The sequence below is a fragment of the Sphaerodactylus townsendi genome, linkage group LG09, assembly GCF_021028975.2.
Source record: "Sphaerodactylus townsendi isolate TG3544 linkage group LG09, MPM_Stown_v2.3, whole genome shotgun sequence".
NCBI classification, from domain to species: domain Eukaryota; kingdom Metazoa; phylum Chordata; class Lepidosauria; order Squamata; family Sphaerodactylidae; genus Sphaerodactylus; species Sphaerodactylus townsendi.
In genome coordinates this window covers 20895501-20910847 of record NC_059433.1, presented here as the reverse complement: position 1 = coordinate 20910847, position 15347 = coordinate 20895501, and the positions used below count along the sequence as shown (strand labels likewise).

The 15347-nt window shown below is 45.5% G+C and overlaps 1 protein-coding gene across 1 annotated transcript in view; it reads right to left on the bottom strand.

Annotated features, from left to right (window-relative positions):
• Positions 1–14603, bottom strand: part of ELOVL2 (ELOVL fatty acid elongase 2) — a 36515-nt gene extending 21912 nt beyond the window's left edge. The window contains exons 1-2 of the mRNA XM_048508515.1: positions 14531–14603; positions 10736–10923 (exon numbers count right to left, since the gene is read on the bottom strand). Coding sequence (XP_048364472.1) covers positions 10736–10923; positions 14531–14603 — 261 coding nt within the window. The remainder of the gene's footprint in view (positions 1–10735; positions 10924–14530) is intronic.
• Positions 14604–15347: the final 744 nt, after the last annotated feature.

Genomic DNA, 15347 nt, shown 5'->3' with positions numbered 1-15347 from the left:
TCTATAACATCAGCTGATCAAGGGGAAAAGAAAGACAGGAGATGAGTTCAGCATTAAATATTGGTAATATTCTAACGACGGGAGCTTTGATACTCGAAAACTTATCTAGGCTTGGTCAATACCCTAGAAATTTGGTAAAATTCGGATTCGGGTTTATTCAGGCATAAAATTATCTGTATGCCCAAATAAGACAAATAACATATTCGGATACCCGAAAAATTCGGGTTCGTCTGGGGTTTTTTGGGTATTTTTTGGTGGTTTTGGGGTTTCAGCCTACAGGGGTGCATTTTTAAAGCTAGCGGTACCAAAATTTCAGAGTATCATTTGGAGACTCTCCTGATGATTTCAACCAAGTTTGGTGAAGTTTGGTTCAGGGGGTCCAAGGTTATGGACTCCCAAAGTGGGTGTCTTATCCCCCATTGTTTCCAAAGGAAGCTAATAGGAGATGAGGGCTACCCCTTTAAGGGTCCATAACCTTGGACACACTGACCCAAACTTCATCAAACTCAGATGGTATCATCAGAACAGTCTCTAAATGAGACCCTAAAATTTTAGTGCCACTAACTTTAACAATGCACTTATGACAGGCACCCCAAGAAATTGCCCAAGATCCTCTGCTCTGCAGTGCCTTGGCACCATTGAGGAATGGTGGCGGGGAGAGAAAAGGAGTTTGTAGTATCTGATGGATTGTTGAATGGTGTTTGAAAGGACTCCTTGTTTTTGGTCCTGGTGTTTTTTAGTACCATAGCTAGGTTTTGTTGATTTTCACTCTCTTCCTTTTGTCGTTGTCTCAGAGTTTGTGGATTTCAATGGCTTCCCTGTGTAGGCTTGTGTAAGGCAAACCACCAACATACCAGGCTGCTTCAAACAATTACTCGTACTAGGGAAGAAAGTGCAAAGTGTAATTTAATAAATAAACCAAAAGTGCATAATGAGTGCTCAAATTACAAACAGGTCTATCCCCCTCTAAAGAATCTCAATAAACAAAAATGCAAGCAGCTCTACACAACTCTAAAGAGTCTCAATCGCAACAGGCACAATTTAAAGCCATACTAATCCAAAACTTGCCAAGTCCAGACCAGGAGACCCACTGCATGTCTGACTAGCTCCAATACAATCCTGTAGGCCAAATGAAGTGGCTCCATACATTGATAGGAGGGTCAAAGTTAAGCCTGTCATCAAATGAATAGCAGGAACAGATGTTTCAAAACTGCATTGTCCCAGTGATCTGGCTAAAAGGTCTTAAACATCAAGAAACAGGAATGTGTCCTGCAGTTCCTATGTATACTTGTCTATGGCTGCATGGTATGCGATAGATTCCTGCAGAGCTAAAGCTACTAGACCACAATCACACAGACAAAACCAGAGGTGGGATCCAGCAGGTTCTCACCAGTTCCCGAGATTGGGTTACTAATTATTTGTGTGTGCCAAGAGGGGGTTACTAATTGGGTCTGCTTTTCCATTAGAAATTCCATTAGGTCCAACAATCATAAAGTCCTGTTGTTTCCTATGTGGCTGGTTAGCGAAGGTAGAAAACAGGATAATTCTCCCTTTTGGGCTGTTTTTAAAACATGTTTTAGTATTATGGTAAAGTATTAAGGAAAGTATCCTTCTTGATTTCTAGAAACAAAATTAAGTATTTGAAAGTATTAAGTATTTGACAGGCAATCAATTAGAGGAGAAGTGGTTGTTTCTGTTGGCAGTAGACAATAGGACTTGCTATAATGAGTTTAAATTATGGACAGAAAGATAACAGCTGGAAATTAGGAACTTTTTTTTACAGTAAGAGTTTTTTACAGTAACAGAGAAATTATTAATGCCCCGCCCCTGGAATGCCCACCCACGCCCCCAGAATGCCCCGCCCAGCCCCATTGGCGCTACACCACTGTTTGAATCTTACCACCATGGGAACCTGTTACTAAAATTTTTGAATCCCACCACTGGACAAAACCCCCAAGACAGCCAATATAATTCCCTTTTCTATTATCTCCAAAAAAAGGCAAGCTACTGGAAGCAACTATTCCAGCTTAATGTGGGAAATAATAGTATTAGGGGCTCAGCTGCTTTTCTTCGTGATACTCCCCATAAATATGTTCTTTCCAAGTTTTCCCGCCATATAGATTCCCAGTTATCTGCTGGTGCTAATGCAGAAATGTTTGCTTTTTTACTGGCAGGGGAAGAACTCAGCAAGCAGTTTTTTTCCTGACATGGAACGATGGTGAACATTTTACTTGATGACGTATCTGCCATGTTAAGTGCTACTGAGCCTGTCGGAAAAGAATAGGAGTTCATCACTCAATATTCCCTGCAGCTCAGTTATCCTCGTTTCCCTTTTCTTGGCAACTGTCAACCCCACAAGCGTCTGTGTTATTTCCAACCACACTGAAAGAAGCATTAAGGTAAGGGTCAGCCCTGCCAATCTGGACGACCCTTCTTTCCTATTCCTTCCTCACCTTTCCCAGCTTCAGCAACAGCGGTATGATATTTAGGCAAGATAAATGTAAAGTTAATGAGGCACAATCTATGCTTTTAATACTTTCATTGAGTGGCTGGAACGAAGGCCTAGGGGAGCCAGCCAAGATAGAAGCTGTAGCGATGTCCAAAAATAGGCAGCACGTCAGATCAACCATGACAACATGTTAAACAAACATCCCATGCCCCAAGTATAAATACCTCCAACACAGCAAGCATTAGATTATCTTCTGAGCACTAGAGAGATCTGCAGAGACGAATGCAGATATATGTCTGGATACGAAAGACTGTGCCTCTGCCCTGTATTCCCTCGAGCTCAACAGATTTCCTCATCTGTTGCAGTTACGCCCTTCCCTTTTTTCCTTCTAGAATTCTAAATACCATGCACCAGGGTTCCAAAGAAGTCTTTCCATTCTATTCGTGTTAATTGCACTCCTGGCCCTTCAAATCATACCTTGGGACTATGGGCCTTTCCCCACTCACCGTTTGCTGCGCGCTACTCTTGCCAAGTAGCACGGGGTCCAGCGGCACTCCCCACTACAGGGACGGCGACAACGCAGCCACCCCAACTCTGGAGCTCTCGCGCCCCCTCAGCGCGCGTCATTTCTGGCGATGCTGAAAATGGTGCCTTTTGATGACCCGGGGCAGTGGGGAAGCCGGGGAACACAATCCCCGCGCTGAAAAGGTCCGCACCGGATGAAACCGATGTCATTTTTAAAAGTGGGGAAACGGCCTATAGCTACATCTGAGGCCTCTACTCATGCACAAGAAGCACAAACAGAGCAGGACTGACAGAAAGGACAAAAAAGATGTTGGTTGTTGTGGGTTTTTTGGGCTGTGTGGCCATGGTCTGGTGGATCTTGCTCCTAACGTTTCGCCTGCATCTGTGGCTGGCATCTTCAGAGGTGTATCACAGAGGGACGTCTGTTACACACTGTGTCCACTAGATGCAGGCAAAATGTTAGGAACAAGATCTACTAGTCCATGGCCACACAGCCCGGAAAAGCCATAACAACCAGCTGAATCCAGCGGTGAAAGCCTCCGACAATACAAAAAAGAGGTTCTTGTTGTTTTTCAAACTGTTATTCCTTCCTCACTAAGATTTGTCTCAGAGCCTTACAGTACAACTGGGGGCAGGGGAGCAATGCAGCAGCCATGATAGTGCCTCCTCCCAAGGGGTTTTAGGCAGCATAAAAAACTAAAAACTCCCCTTCAACCTGAAAAACTCTAGTGCTGCCAAATGGGCTACGCCACACTAAAACATGGTGTAAGTCACCAGGGGGGAGGGGAGGGGAGGGGCATAGGGGACATTCCCAGGTCAAAAGCCCTGTAGAAGCCAATTTTAGTGGGTTCCACCTCTGGGGATGCCCCTGGACCTCCATCACTCCAAAGGCAGGGAAGCTTTGGCACAGGTCAACTTCTGTTCTTGGGAACTTTGGAACTGCACAGAGCCCCACCACCAGTGGTGGGATCCAAAAATTTTAATAACAGGTTCCGATGGTGGTGGGATTCAAACAGTGGCGCCGCCGCACACACACACCTCCAGTCCCTGTTGGGCAGGGTGGTTGCTTTAGTAACCCCTTCTCGGCACTCAGAAAAAACTAGTAACCACTTCTAGAGAAGTGGTGAGAACTGGTTGGATCCCACCTCTGCCCACCACCAAAATGAATCCCCCCTCCCCAAGTTGGCATATTTGGGCACTTGCATCGGCACGGGGATATATGTCTTCCACAATGGTTTCAGCCACTTCCCTATGGACTGCGCTATCTCAGTGCAATCTCATGTACTTCCTCCAGTCCACACTGAAGTGGACTTTGAAGGATATAACTCTGCTTAGGATTGCAACGCTTGTCTCCTGAAGATGCTACAGGACTTGTCCCATAGGAAGAATATTTAGAGATTAAGTCTTAGCATTGAGGACGCAGCCATTTAGTCATGGGGGGTGTGTGGAAATTTGCTCCCTCCCTCCTCCCCCTCAGGGCTATACACTGACTTCAAGACCTGGTGCAAAAAACATTGTTTGGTCATAGTAGGGGAAAGTGGCTGCCCATACCGGGGGTGGCAGAAAACTCAAGATTTTGCACTGGGCTACACTTTCCCTAGACATGCCTCTGCATTCCACCATTCTATAGGTGACCAGAATCAAAGCAAGACTAAACGCTTGTACTTTCTCACAGCTGTATAGAAGAAGAGAGACTTGGAATAGAAACAGCTTCTCTGGCAAGATACACCTGACAAAATTCCTTCTTCCAACACAGCTGTTATTTCCCGCCCCTCAAAAATAGATATTACAGATGCTGTTTTCCTGCTCCACGCAACACTGAAGAGGAGGGATTACTACACTAAGACCAGCAGAATCAATCATTCTTTTAGCTGTGGGCTTCAGTGGACCTGTTCTTAGCATGAAGATTTTTTTTGTCCTCATCCAAGATTCTCAAATTTTGGCTACGCTTATTAGCAAAAAGATTAGTAGTGCTTGCTGCCAGTTACTCCCCTCCCCAACCTGAGCCCTCTGGCAGACACAGAGGATGTGGGGAGAGAAGCATTTTTCATGTGCTTTCCCAAGTGCTTCTCTAGTCAAAATGGGCCTTTCCCAAATTGCATTAACAAGTCCGTGTGGATGGAGTCCTTTCCAAAGGCAACACTACAGACTGGCTAGATAGACTGACCTATGGGTCACGACCCATTTGGGGGTCGAACGACCCTTTCACAGGGGTCGCCTAAGACTCTCTGCATCAGTGTTCTCCATCTGTAAAATGGATAAATGTTAGGGTTGGGGGTCACCACAACATGAGGAACTGTATTAAGGGGTTGCGGCATTAGGAAGGGTGAGAACCACTGGGCTAGACAGACAGCCCAATCCAAAGAGGGGTAGATCTATGGCAAGTGGGCATGGTGCTGCCTCCAAAGAGATGTTCAGCAACAGAACCACTAAGAAAAAAAGAGGAAAAACCCATCAGCAAAACCCCCCATTGAGGGCAATGGTTTATGCCACTCTTTTGGTAGTGTAAGTCTGCACCCAGAAACGGGGGTGTTCCCAGACCGAAAGGGCACTGGAAGCTGACTAATGTCGGCTCCGTCCCCCAGAAGAACCCCTGGAATATTGCCATCCGGACTGGCTCAGGATCCTGTGTCAGAAAAGGGCCAGCGTCTGTGCCCGTTTGGACAATGCAAGGGGCACAGACTCCGGTGCAAGGGTCACCCCACCTCCAATGTGGCTTCCCCTTCCCCTTGTATTGCATAGTAAGTATGATAAAGTGAGAAGCCCACATGCCCTATATGAGTGGTTCTCAACCTTCCTAATGCCGCGACCCTTCAATACAGCTCCTCATGTTGTGGTGACCCCCAACCATACAATTATTTGTGTCTGGGTTCCTAAGACCATCGGAAATATGTGTTTTCCGATGGTCTTAGGCGACCCCTGTGAAAGGGTCGTTCGACCCCCAAAGGAGTTGCCACCCACAGGTTGAGAACCGCTGCCCTAAATTCATACACAAAACTGTAAAATTATGGGCATAAAGCTCTGAAGGTTACCCCTACTGGTGCTTTCTTTGCACAGATGCACTAAAGTTGCTCCCAGATCACAGAGATCCTAGTTAACAATGAGGGGGTTATACTGGATCCAACACTATTGCTGGTAAAGCAAGTTAATATAGAGAACCTATGCATTACAGTGGCTAAGGCAGCCTTTTTCAATCTTTTGAGCCTGGAGGAACCCTTGAAATATTTTTCAGGCCTTGAGAAACCCCTGCCCATTCAGGCTCAAAGGTAGGTCAGAAGTTCCAAAATGATTATATTCATTTCATGTGCAGGCCTGCATATTTGCATTAACAGTGGTCTTTTAAATTAAAAATGAAAATGACACTTACCTCTTTGATGTGAGACCTGTTTTTTGCCGCACAAATTCTCAATTCTGGGCTGAACTCGAGATCAGCATTCACAGATTTCATCTTCGACAAACAAGACGATGTCTGCTTTTGCTTTTTGATGCCGGCTAAGCAAGACACAGCTGCCTCATGCTTAGAAGCAGTTGAAAATTGCAGCAAAATGTGCAATGCCTTCCAATAAATGGCAGGACACGCTTCTTCCGCAGAAATCTGGAACTTTTCCATCAGCGAACCTCATCTTGAGTGGACAATCCGACTGGATCTCACAACATTCTTCCTCTTCCTTTGAAGCAAAGTTCTCAGGCTGAACAGAAGATGCAGAGCACAGAAGATCCCTCACCCAGTCAGACATTTGTTTTGAAAGGGAAGGAATGTACTAACCAATTTCTTTCTGCAGTACTGCCAGATGGCTTTCAGTTAGACTGCAGATTTTCTGGTATCGAGCAGTAGCAGAAACATTTCTACATTTCCTTTTGCAACGTGATTTCCCCAAACATTCCGTTTTCTTTTAAACCCAAGAATCTGGTCAACTGAAGTCAAAACATGTTCTCCAGTGATCCGGAGAGACTTTTTCAGTTGGTTCATGTGACGGAAGGTGTCCGCTAAGTGTGGTAGTGTCTGCAACCGTTTTCCATCTTCAAAACACCCAGCAAAATGTGGAATACGACCTCCTCACAAATAATCTTGCAATTCTGACTTCAGCTCAAACATCCTGTTGAAGTTTCCTCTGCTGAGCCGCCATATTTTTGTGTGTGACAGAATCTCTGTGCAATTTTTCACACAATTTTTAAACGTTCTTGAGCGAACTAATCTTTCATTGAATGAACCATTTTTGTAGCACTTGAATTTTTGTTCATTTCACTTCATCTCCAAGAGTTTTTGACATCGACACCTCTCTGTGGCGGAACCAGAGCGTTGTGACAAAATCAGGATTTTCTTTTCTTCCAAGAGAAATGAACCCTCTCATGAAGCCCACCATCAGCATAGATGCCAACAGAGTTCCTCCAAGACAGACCTTTTGTTTCCAGATATGAAGAAAAACAATAAATATATCTTGGCCTTTGCATGTTTCATGTAGTTCTTTGCAGCAGAAAAAGGTTTCTTGAATTTCACCATCATTTACAAATCTCACAAATGCCATAACATGACATTTATTGGTAAAATCTGTTGACTCAACAACTTGGATAGAAAAGCGGCTGTTCTTCAGTTTATCACGCAAAACCTCTTTAGCATCATGTGACGGCCATTTTATTAACAAAAGGTTCACTCTGTTCTGTGATTCCAATAGCCACTTAAAATAATCTGAAATTTTACTTGTCATATGGCTGTGATTTGTAGCGGGCAGCCCAATTCAGAGAGGAGGACGGACCTATCGATGCAGACGGTGCAGCCTTGCTCTGGCACAGATGCCCACCCTGTGAGTGCAAGAGACAAATCCACTGGTGGAAGGCCAGGTACATAGGCAGGCAGGTGCCCCTCAGTCCTGCCACTACAAAAGCTGGAAGTCCCAGCCACGGCGGAGCTGCTCTGGCATCCAGAATGAATGCCAGCATGTGGGGGAGGGAGGCCGGAACATTCCCAGGGTGGGGTTGATCTGGGGTTTGCACCACAGTCCTGGCCCTACGCTAACAGAGGAATTTCCAGAGGTGGGGAAAGATTTTTCTGCCCTCTGGAGCTCTCTGTAAGCAGCGGACAACAGTGCAGTCTCTGGCCTCCTCCACCATCTGGATTGGGCTGTCAATGTCTTTTTAATTTTGTTGAGCCTCTGTTGTAGTTGTAAGTTGTTTACCACAGATGATCCACATGGAATAGGACAACTTGGATCACCTGTCCCTGTAAAATCCATTGATAAACAGCTTTCATTGTAAAGATGGACTTTTTAAAAATCTGTTGATGTACCAGTATGGGGAAATGTCTGAGAAAACTAACTAACTAACTAACTAACCAACTAACCAACCAACCAACCAACCAACCAACTAACCAACCAACTAACCAACCAACCAACTAATCTCTATCTCTATTTATCCATCCATCCATCCATCCATCCATCCCATCCATCCATCCATCCATCCATCCATCCATCCATCCATCCATCCATCCATCCATCCATCCATCCATCCATCCATCCATCCATCCATCCATCCATCCATCCATCCATCCATCCATCCATCCATCCATCCATTTATTTATTTTGTTAAATTTGCTACCCCACCCTTTTCTGACTAACGTCAGGCCCAGGGCAGGTCACACACATTATGCAAAAACAACATACACAATTATAATAAGTTAACATTAAAATATTAACTAGTCAAATATAATAAACACAACAAATAACAATAAGTGAATGAGCATTGATCAAAGTTTAAAATCCCTCATCCCAACGTCCTGTCATACTTCAATATTCAGGATGGGGAAGGAGGGACACCATAATTTAAGTTCTTCACTACCATTATCATCATTAAACTTACCGGTATTGTCTGTTCCAGAATTCTCTTCTTCTCTCTCACACCTCCTCTTCAAAAAATCACCACATTAGACCCTCAGATATGACTCCATAAATGTTTACAAAATTTGAAATAATGGCATAAAATAAATATAGAAAAACCACAGGGGAAAAAATACAGGAGGGAGAGACTGGTGTCACAGGCCAAGTTGGAGGAGTCCATTAATTTCTTGAAAAAATGCACTGTCACCCTCACCTTTTTGCAATATAGCATTAACTGTCTCCCGTATCTCACATCAAAAATTAAGACTGGAATCAACCATTCAAAATAAGAGTTCCACCGAGCACTGCCAGAGAGCTCAGGGAGAGATGGAAGTGGACTTTTTTTGGTCTCTGTTCATCCGTGTGAGAGCACACTGCCCAAAGTTGAAACCATTTTTTAAATAAATCACAGTCTTTCAGGAAATTGCTAGTGACCCCTTGTGGAACCCTAGGATTCCACCGAACCCTGGATAAGAAACCCTGGGTTAAGGTGTTGGGCCAGGTTTCCGAGGTCCAAACCCTCACTTGCACAATCGAAGCTTGCTGGGGGACCATGGACCAGTCAGACATTCTCAGTCTGGTATTTGCATGGGACACCTCCAAGGAATAACAGGGTTGTGACACGGAGGCAGGCAATGGTTAAGCACTTCCAAGCCTATGGGGTCACTAAGTCACACCATCAGCTGTGACTTGATGGCAAAGAAAAAACCCTTCAAAAAAAGGGATTCTACCATCTCATTTTAGCTCAGAAGATGGTTAAAGATCCTACCTTGACTCAAATGATCTGGCCATGTAGATCAGTTCTATGATCTACATCGAGACTTGACTACTGTAATGTATGAGTATGCCCTTAAAGACATGGGCCTTAAAGACATGGGCCTTAAAGAAAACCTGGAAACCCCAATTAGTGCAGGATACCATGACCTGGTTAATATTGGGCACCAAGTGAAGCATACATCACACCCATTCCACAGACACTCATAAGAACTAGCCTGCTGGATCAGACCAGAGTCCATCTAGTCCAGCACTCTGCTACTTGCAGTGGCCCACCAGGTGCCTTTGGGAGCTCACATGCAGGAGGTGAAAGCAATGGCCTTCTGCTGCTGCTGCTGCTGCTCCCGAGCACCTGATCTGCTAAGGCATTTGCAATCTGAGATCAAGGAGGATCAAGATTGGTAGCCATAGATCGACTTCTCCACCATAAATCTGTCCAAGCCCTTTTTAAAGCTATCCAGGTTAGTGGCCATCACCACCTCCTGTGGCAACATATTCCAAACACCAATCACACGTTGTGTGAAGAAGTGTTTCCTTTTATTAGTCCTTATTCTTCCCCCAGCATTTTTAATGAATGCCCCCTGGTTCTAGTATTGTGAGAAAGAGAGAAAAATTTCTGTCTGTCAACATTTTCTACCCCATTTTCTACTCCACTGATTATTGACTAGTTTCCAATTTCAGTGTCAGCTTCTGGCTATTGCCCACAAAGCACTGAATGGCCTGCAGGAACCCCCTTCCCACTATGCTCCAGTGTGACAGCTTCACTCATCAGAGCAAAGCCTTCTAAAAATGCCACCATGCGAATGGGTAAGATTGGCAGATGCCTGTTCACATACATTCTCAGTGGTAGCTGCCATTTTATGGAACAGTCTGCCCTTAAAATCAGGAAGATTCCTACAATTCTTTCATTCTTTAGAATGTTTAAGAGGGCTAAGATCACCTAGATACCTAAGCCAATGAGCCAAGAGACACAACACCAACAATAACACAATATAAAAAGTCAGCCTTACCAGCCAACCTGACCCAGAAAGGGGAAAAAAAAGTATTTCTTAGCAAGCACCAGTCGGTTGAACTCAGAGCCCAAGGGTAGAATTGTGCTGCAGTTACGGGGACTTACCTCTATAAGCATGTAAAATGAAAGAAGTGTGACTCCCAGGTTATATACGATAAGGAGACCCCTGAGTGAGAAAGCAGGTCTGTTCTTCATCAATGTGGTACCCAGCCATATGAAGACCAGATACGCAACCGTCAGGAAAAAGGTAGGTAGGTAAGAATCCAGCATGAGCCATCCTCGGACCCTAGGATCTGAGGAAACAAAATGAAACGTCAAGGAATTCACGCATGTGTGCATTTCATTTTTCCCCACAGGACAATACTCTACTGAATGGCCATAAACCTCTGCACAGTCTCCTAACAGCAGCTGGTTCCTTGCCTATTGCTGTGATCTCAACATATGTACACATGCACAGCCCAAGCCAGGGCAGGAGGACAACGAAGTCTTGGAAGCGCAAGGGACCGCGCTGGCATGTTTGCTCACCCTGCCAGCATGAGACGCATCTACGCCAGTGGAGAAAGCAAATCTGCCAGCAGGTGGGTGCCACACAGCTCCATGGCACTCAACCCCGGAAGAGCCTGCAACTCCCAAGCCCTGCCAGTGCATGCCCTTCTATCTGTGGCCATGCCCTTTCATCAAACAGATATACTGTAATATTACATCAACAAAGAATATAGAGAGCGCCTTTGGATTGGAAAAATATTTTCTTCTGTGCAAATGACCAAGTACCTTTGCAGTTCTGAATTCCAGTTGCATCTCTCTGTAAGTGAGTTCCCAGACCAACTCTCTTAATAGCATTCTGAGGACACTGTCCAATTTTTTAGATTCCAGTGAGAACTTGTGTACCACTGCTCAACTTTATACCTGCATTCTCTACCCACGATGACCACACCAGCTGCCTTTCACCACTGCGGTTAATGGAATCATGAATCAAAACTTTTGCTAACAAAGGTCGAGAAATCCAGCTTCTGCTAGCCAAATCCTTTTCGTGTTCTGTTTGGTTATGGTCACAGAACACTGTGTGGTTATACACAATTCTGATCTCTGATCACCTTTGCGTGGAAAAGATCAACTCGTTGCTTACTGTGCATTATTAAAAAAGACTCCACAGCCTTTTTCTTGTCTACAGATTCTGTTTCATCGAATCATAGAGCTGGAAGAGACCACAAGGGCCAACCAGTTCAACCACTTGTCATGCAGGAATACACAATCAAAGCGTTCCTGACAGATGGCCATCCAGCCTCTGTTTAAAAACCTCCAAAAAAAGAGACTCTACCACACTCTGAGGCAGTGTATTCCACTGTCGAACAATCCTTACCATCAGGAAGTCCTCCTATGGATTAAAAACTGGTTGAGGAACAGGAAACAAAGGGTGGGTATAAATGGGAAGTTCTCACAATGGAGAGATGTAAGGAGTGGTGTCCCCCAAGGATCCGTATTGGGACCAGTGCTCTTTAACTTATTCATAAATGACCTGGAAGTAGGGGTGGGTAGCGTGGTGGCCAAGTTTGCAGATGATACCAAATTATGTAGGGTGGTGAGAACCACAAAGGATTGCGAAGAGCTCCAAGCGGACCTTGATAAATTAGGTGAGTGGGCTAAGAAATGGCAAATGCAGTTCAATGTAGCAAAATGTAAAGTGATGCACATAGGGGCAAAAAATCCAAACTTCACATACACGCTACAGGGGTCAGTGCTATCAGTCACAGACCAGGAAAGGGATTTGGACGTCTTAGTTGATAGTTCCATGGGAATGTCAACTCAATGCATGGCAGCTGTGAAAAAGGCAAACTCTATGCTGGGGATAATTAGGAAAGGAGTCGATAATAAAACTGCAAGGATTGTCATGCCCTTATATAAAGCAGTGGTGCGAACGCACTTGGAGTACTGTGTTCAGTTCCGGTCGCCACATCTCAAAAAGGATATTGAAGAGATAGAAAAAGTGCAGAGAAGGGCAACGAGGATGATTGAAGGATTGGAGCACCTTCCTTATGAGGAGAGGCTGCAGGGTTTGGGACTCTTTAGTTTGGAGAGGAGACGTCTGAGGGGGGATATGATTGAAGTCTATAAAATTATGCATGGGGTAGAAAATGTTGACAGAGAGAAATTTTTCTCTCTTTCTCACAATACTAGAACCAGGGGGCATTCATTGAAAATGCTGGGGGGAAGAATTAGGACTAATAAAAGGAAACACTTCTTCACGCAACGTGTGATTGGTGTTTGGAATATGCTGCCACGGGAGGTGGTGATGGCCACTAACCTGGATAGCTTTAAAAAGGGCTTGGACAGATTTATGGAGGAGAAGTCAATCTATGGCTACCAATCTTGATCCTCCTTGATCTCAGATTGCAAATGCCTTAGCAGACCAGGTGCTCAGGAGCAGCAGCAGCAGAAGGCCATTGCTTTCACCTCCTGCATGTGAGCTCCCAAAGGCACCTGGTGGGCCACTGCGAGTAGCAGAATGCTGGACTAGATGGACTCTGGTCTGATCCAGCAGGCTAGTTCTTATGTTCTTATGTTCTTAATGTTCAGGTGAAATATATTGTCCTGTACCTTGACCCCATTATTCCTTGACCCAGTCTCTGGAGAAAACAAGATTGCTCCATCTTCAGTATGACATCCCTTCAAATATTTAAACACAGCTATCATGTCACCCCTTTAACCTTCTCTTCTCTAAACTAAACATACTCAGCTCCCTAAGCCACTACTCAAAGGGCATGGAATCCAAACCTTTTACCATTTTGGTTGCCTTCCTCTGGACCCGTTCCAGCTTGACAATATCCTTCTTGAATTATGGTGTCCAGAACTGTATACAGTATTCCAGTATTTTGTGTGGTTTTCATATTGTTGCTGTCTCTGATCTATCCATTCATTGTGTAAACAAATCAGCAAATGTGCAGAGTTAAAGGGTGCTTCCAAACAACTAGTGTAAACACGTGTTAAGAACCCTGTGATCCCCCCAAAAAGGGCAAGTTGAAAACACTGAGGAAAAAAAGAGGGTGTACCGGATGTAGAAAACAAACAACAGGAAAGGTTTGTTACTTCTGCGCTTCCATGCTATCTGGCCTGCTACTGCTAGAAACAGGAGACCATAGAAAGACCTTTGCTCTTGGCCAGCAAAGCAAGTTTTATGTCTATTTGCCCAGTTTTGCATCATCTCCTACTTAAGCTCAGTGGTTTTATGGGTTTGTCTACAAAAGCAGCAAACCCCCCACCCCCCACCCCACACACACATTTTACAGTCCTAAGGGCAGAGAAGGCAGCAAGAATCAAAAGGAGAACAGAGGTAGCAGTAGACATGAACGGGGGGCGGGGGGGAATGTTGCAGCTTTTATGGAAAATAACCACAGAAACACTGGCAGTGCATAGGACAGTGGTGGCGAACCTATGGCACGGGTGCCAGAGGCGGCACTCAGAGCCCTCTCTGTGGGTACGTGCGCCCAGAGTTTGTCATGTGGGGGGGAATTGCCCCCCCACACACACACACACATCTAGGCTGGCCTGGGCTGCTGGACTTGATGTGCGTGCACCTCCGCAAGCAGGGAGGCTGGCAGGCCTGGTGCCTGTGTTCCCGGTGGCTGCTGCCTGGGGGGGGGGAGGGGGAGGGGGCAGAGGCGGCAAAGATGCTAGAGAGGCGCAGAGTGGCGCATGTGGGACTTGCTGGAGGCTACAGCAGGCTGACCCCTGTTAGAGGGAGTTATTCAGGTTAAATTGCCGCGTTGGCACTTTGCGATAAATAGGTGGGTTTTGGGTGGCAATTTGGGCACTCGGTCTCGAAAAGGTTCGCCAATACTGGCATAGGACATGGATCCAGCATCGGGTGACCCTCCTGTCAGCTGATGGCATCAGCCTGCCTACTGGGGGAGCAATGGGGTCCCACAGGGGTGCAAGTCACTGCGTGGTTCCTTTTCCAACTGAGGATGGAAACCATCTAATAGCCCCCTGACTGAGTATCTCTCTGAAGAGCCCCATCCCAAGACCACATAAAGGCCCAGAAGCAGGAACACAGGGTCAAGCTCCCCCCAAAACGAGATCTGGTCCAATGCCCAAAACCTCTAAGACAGCTGTGACAAGAATAAGCAAGCAGCAAACCCAAATAAAGCACACGATCATGAAGCGCAAAGACAAAGGGGCTGTGGGGAAGCTGGAGCTAAATGAAGGAAAGGCCTCAGCAGTAGCTGGCTATAGGCGGGCAGTGGTGGTGGTCCAGAGCCCTGCCTCTTCCCAGTTAGAACGGCTGCTTGAATTGCTGACCTGGGCTGTAGCCAGCCCAAGCCATGTGGCCCTTTGCTGCCACTACGGAGCCAAAAGGAGGAAGGGGACCCCTCCCCTTTCACTTTCTCCCAGCCCCATGGCCACAAAAGTCCAGGGTTGTTGCTTCTCAGAAGTCCACACAAATATCCTCTTGGTTCATATCAAGTCAGGAGACACTGCAGCTTAATACGTGTTAGTTTATCTTCTGATCCATAGCAGAATTTTGAGAGCTTGACTAAATAAGTTCCTGAGATCCTCTGTAGCTTTTTTCCTTGTATCTCAACAAAGCAAACATTTTCAAAACTGTATTGTCGAAGGCTTTCACGGCCAGATTCAACTGATTCTGGTGGGTTTTCCAGGCTGTGTGGCCGTGGTCTGGTGGATCTTGTTCCTAACGTTTCGCCTGCATCTGTGGCTGGCA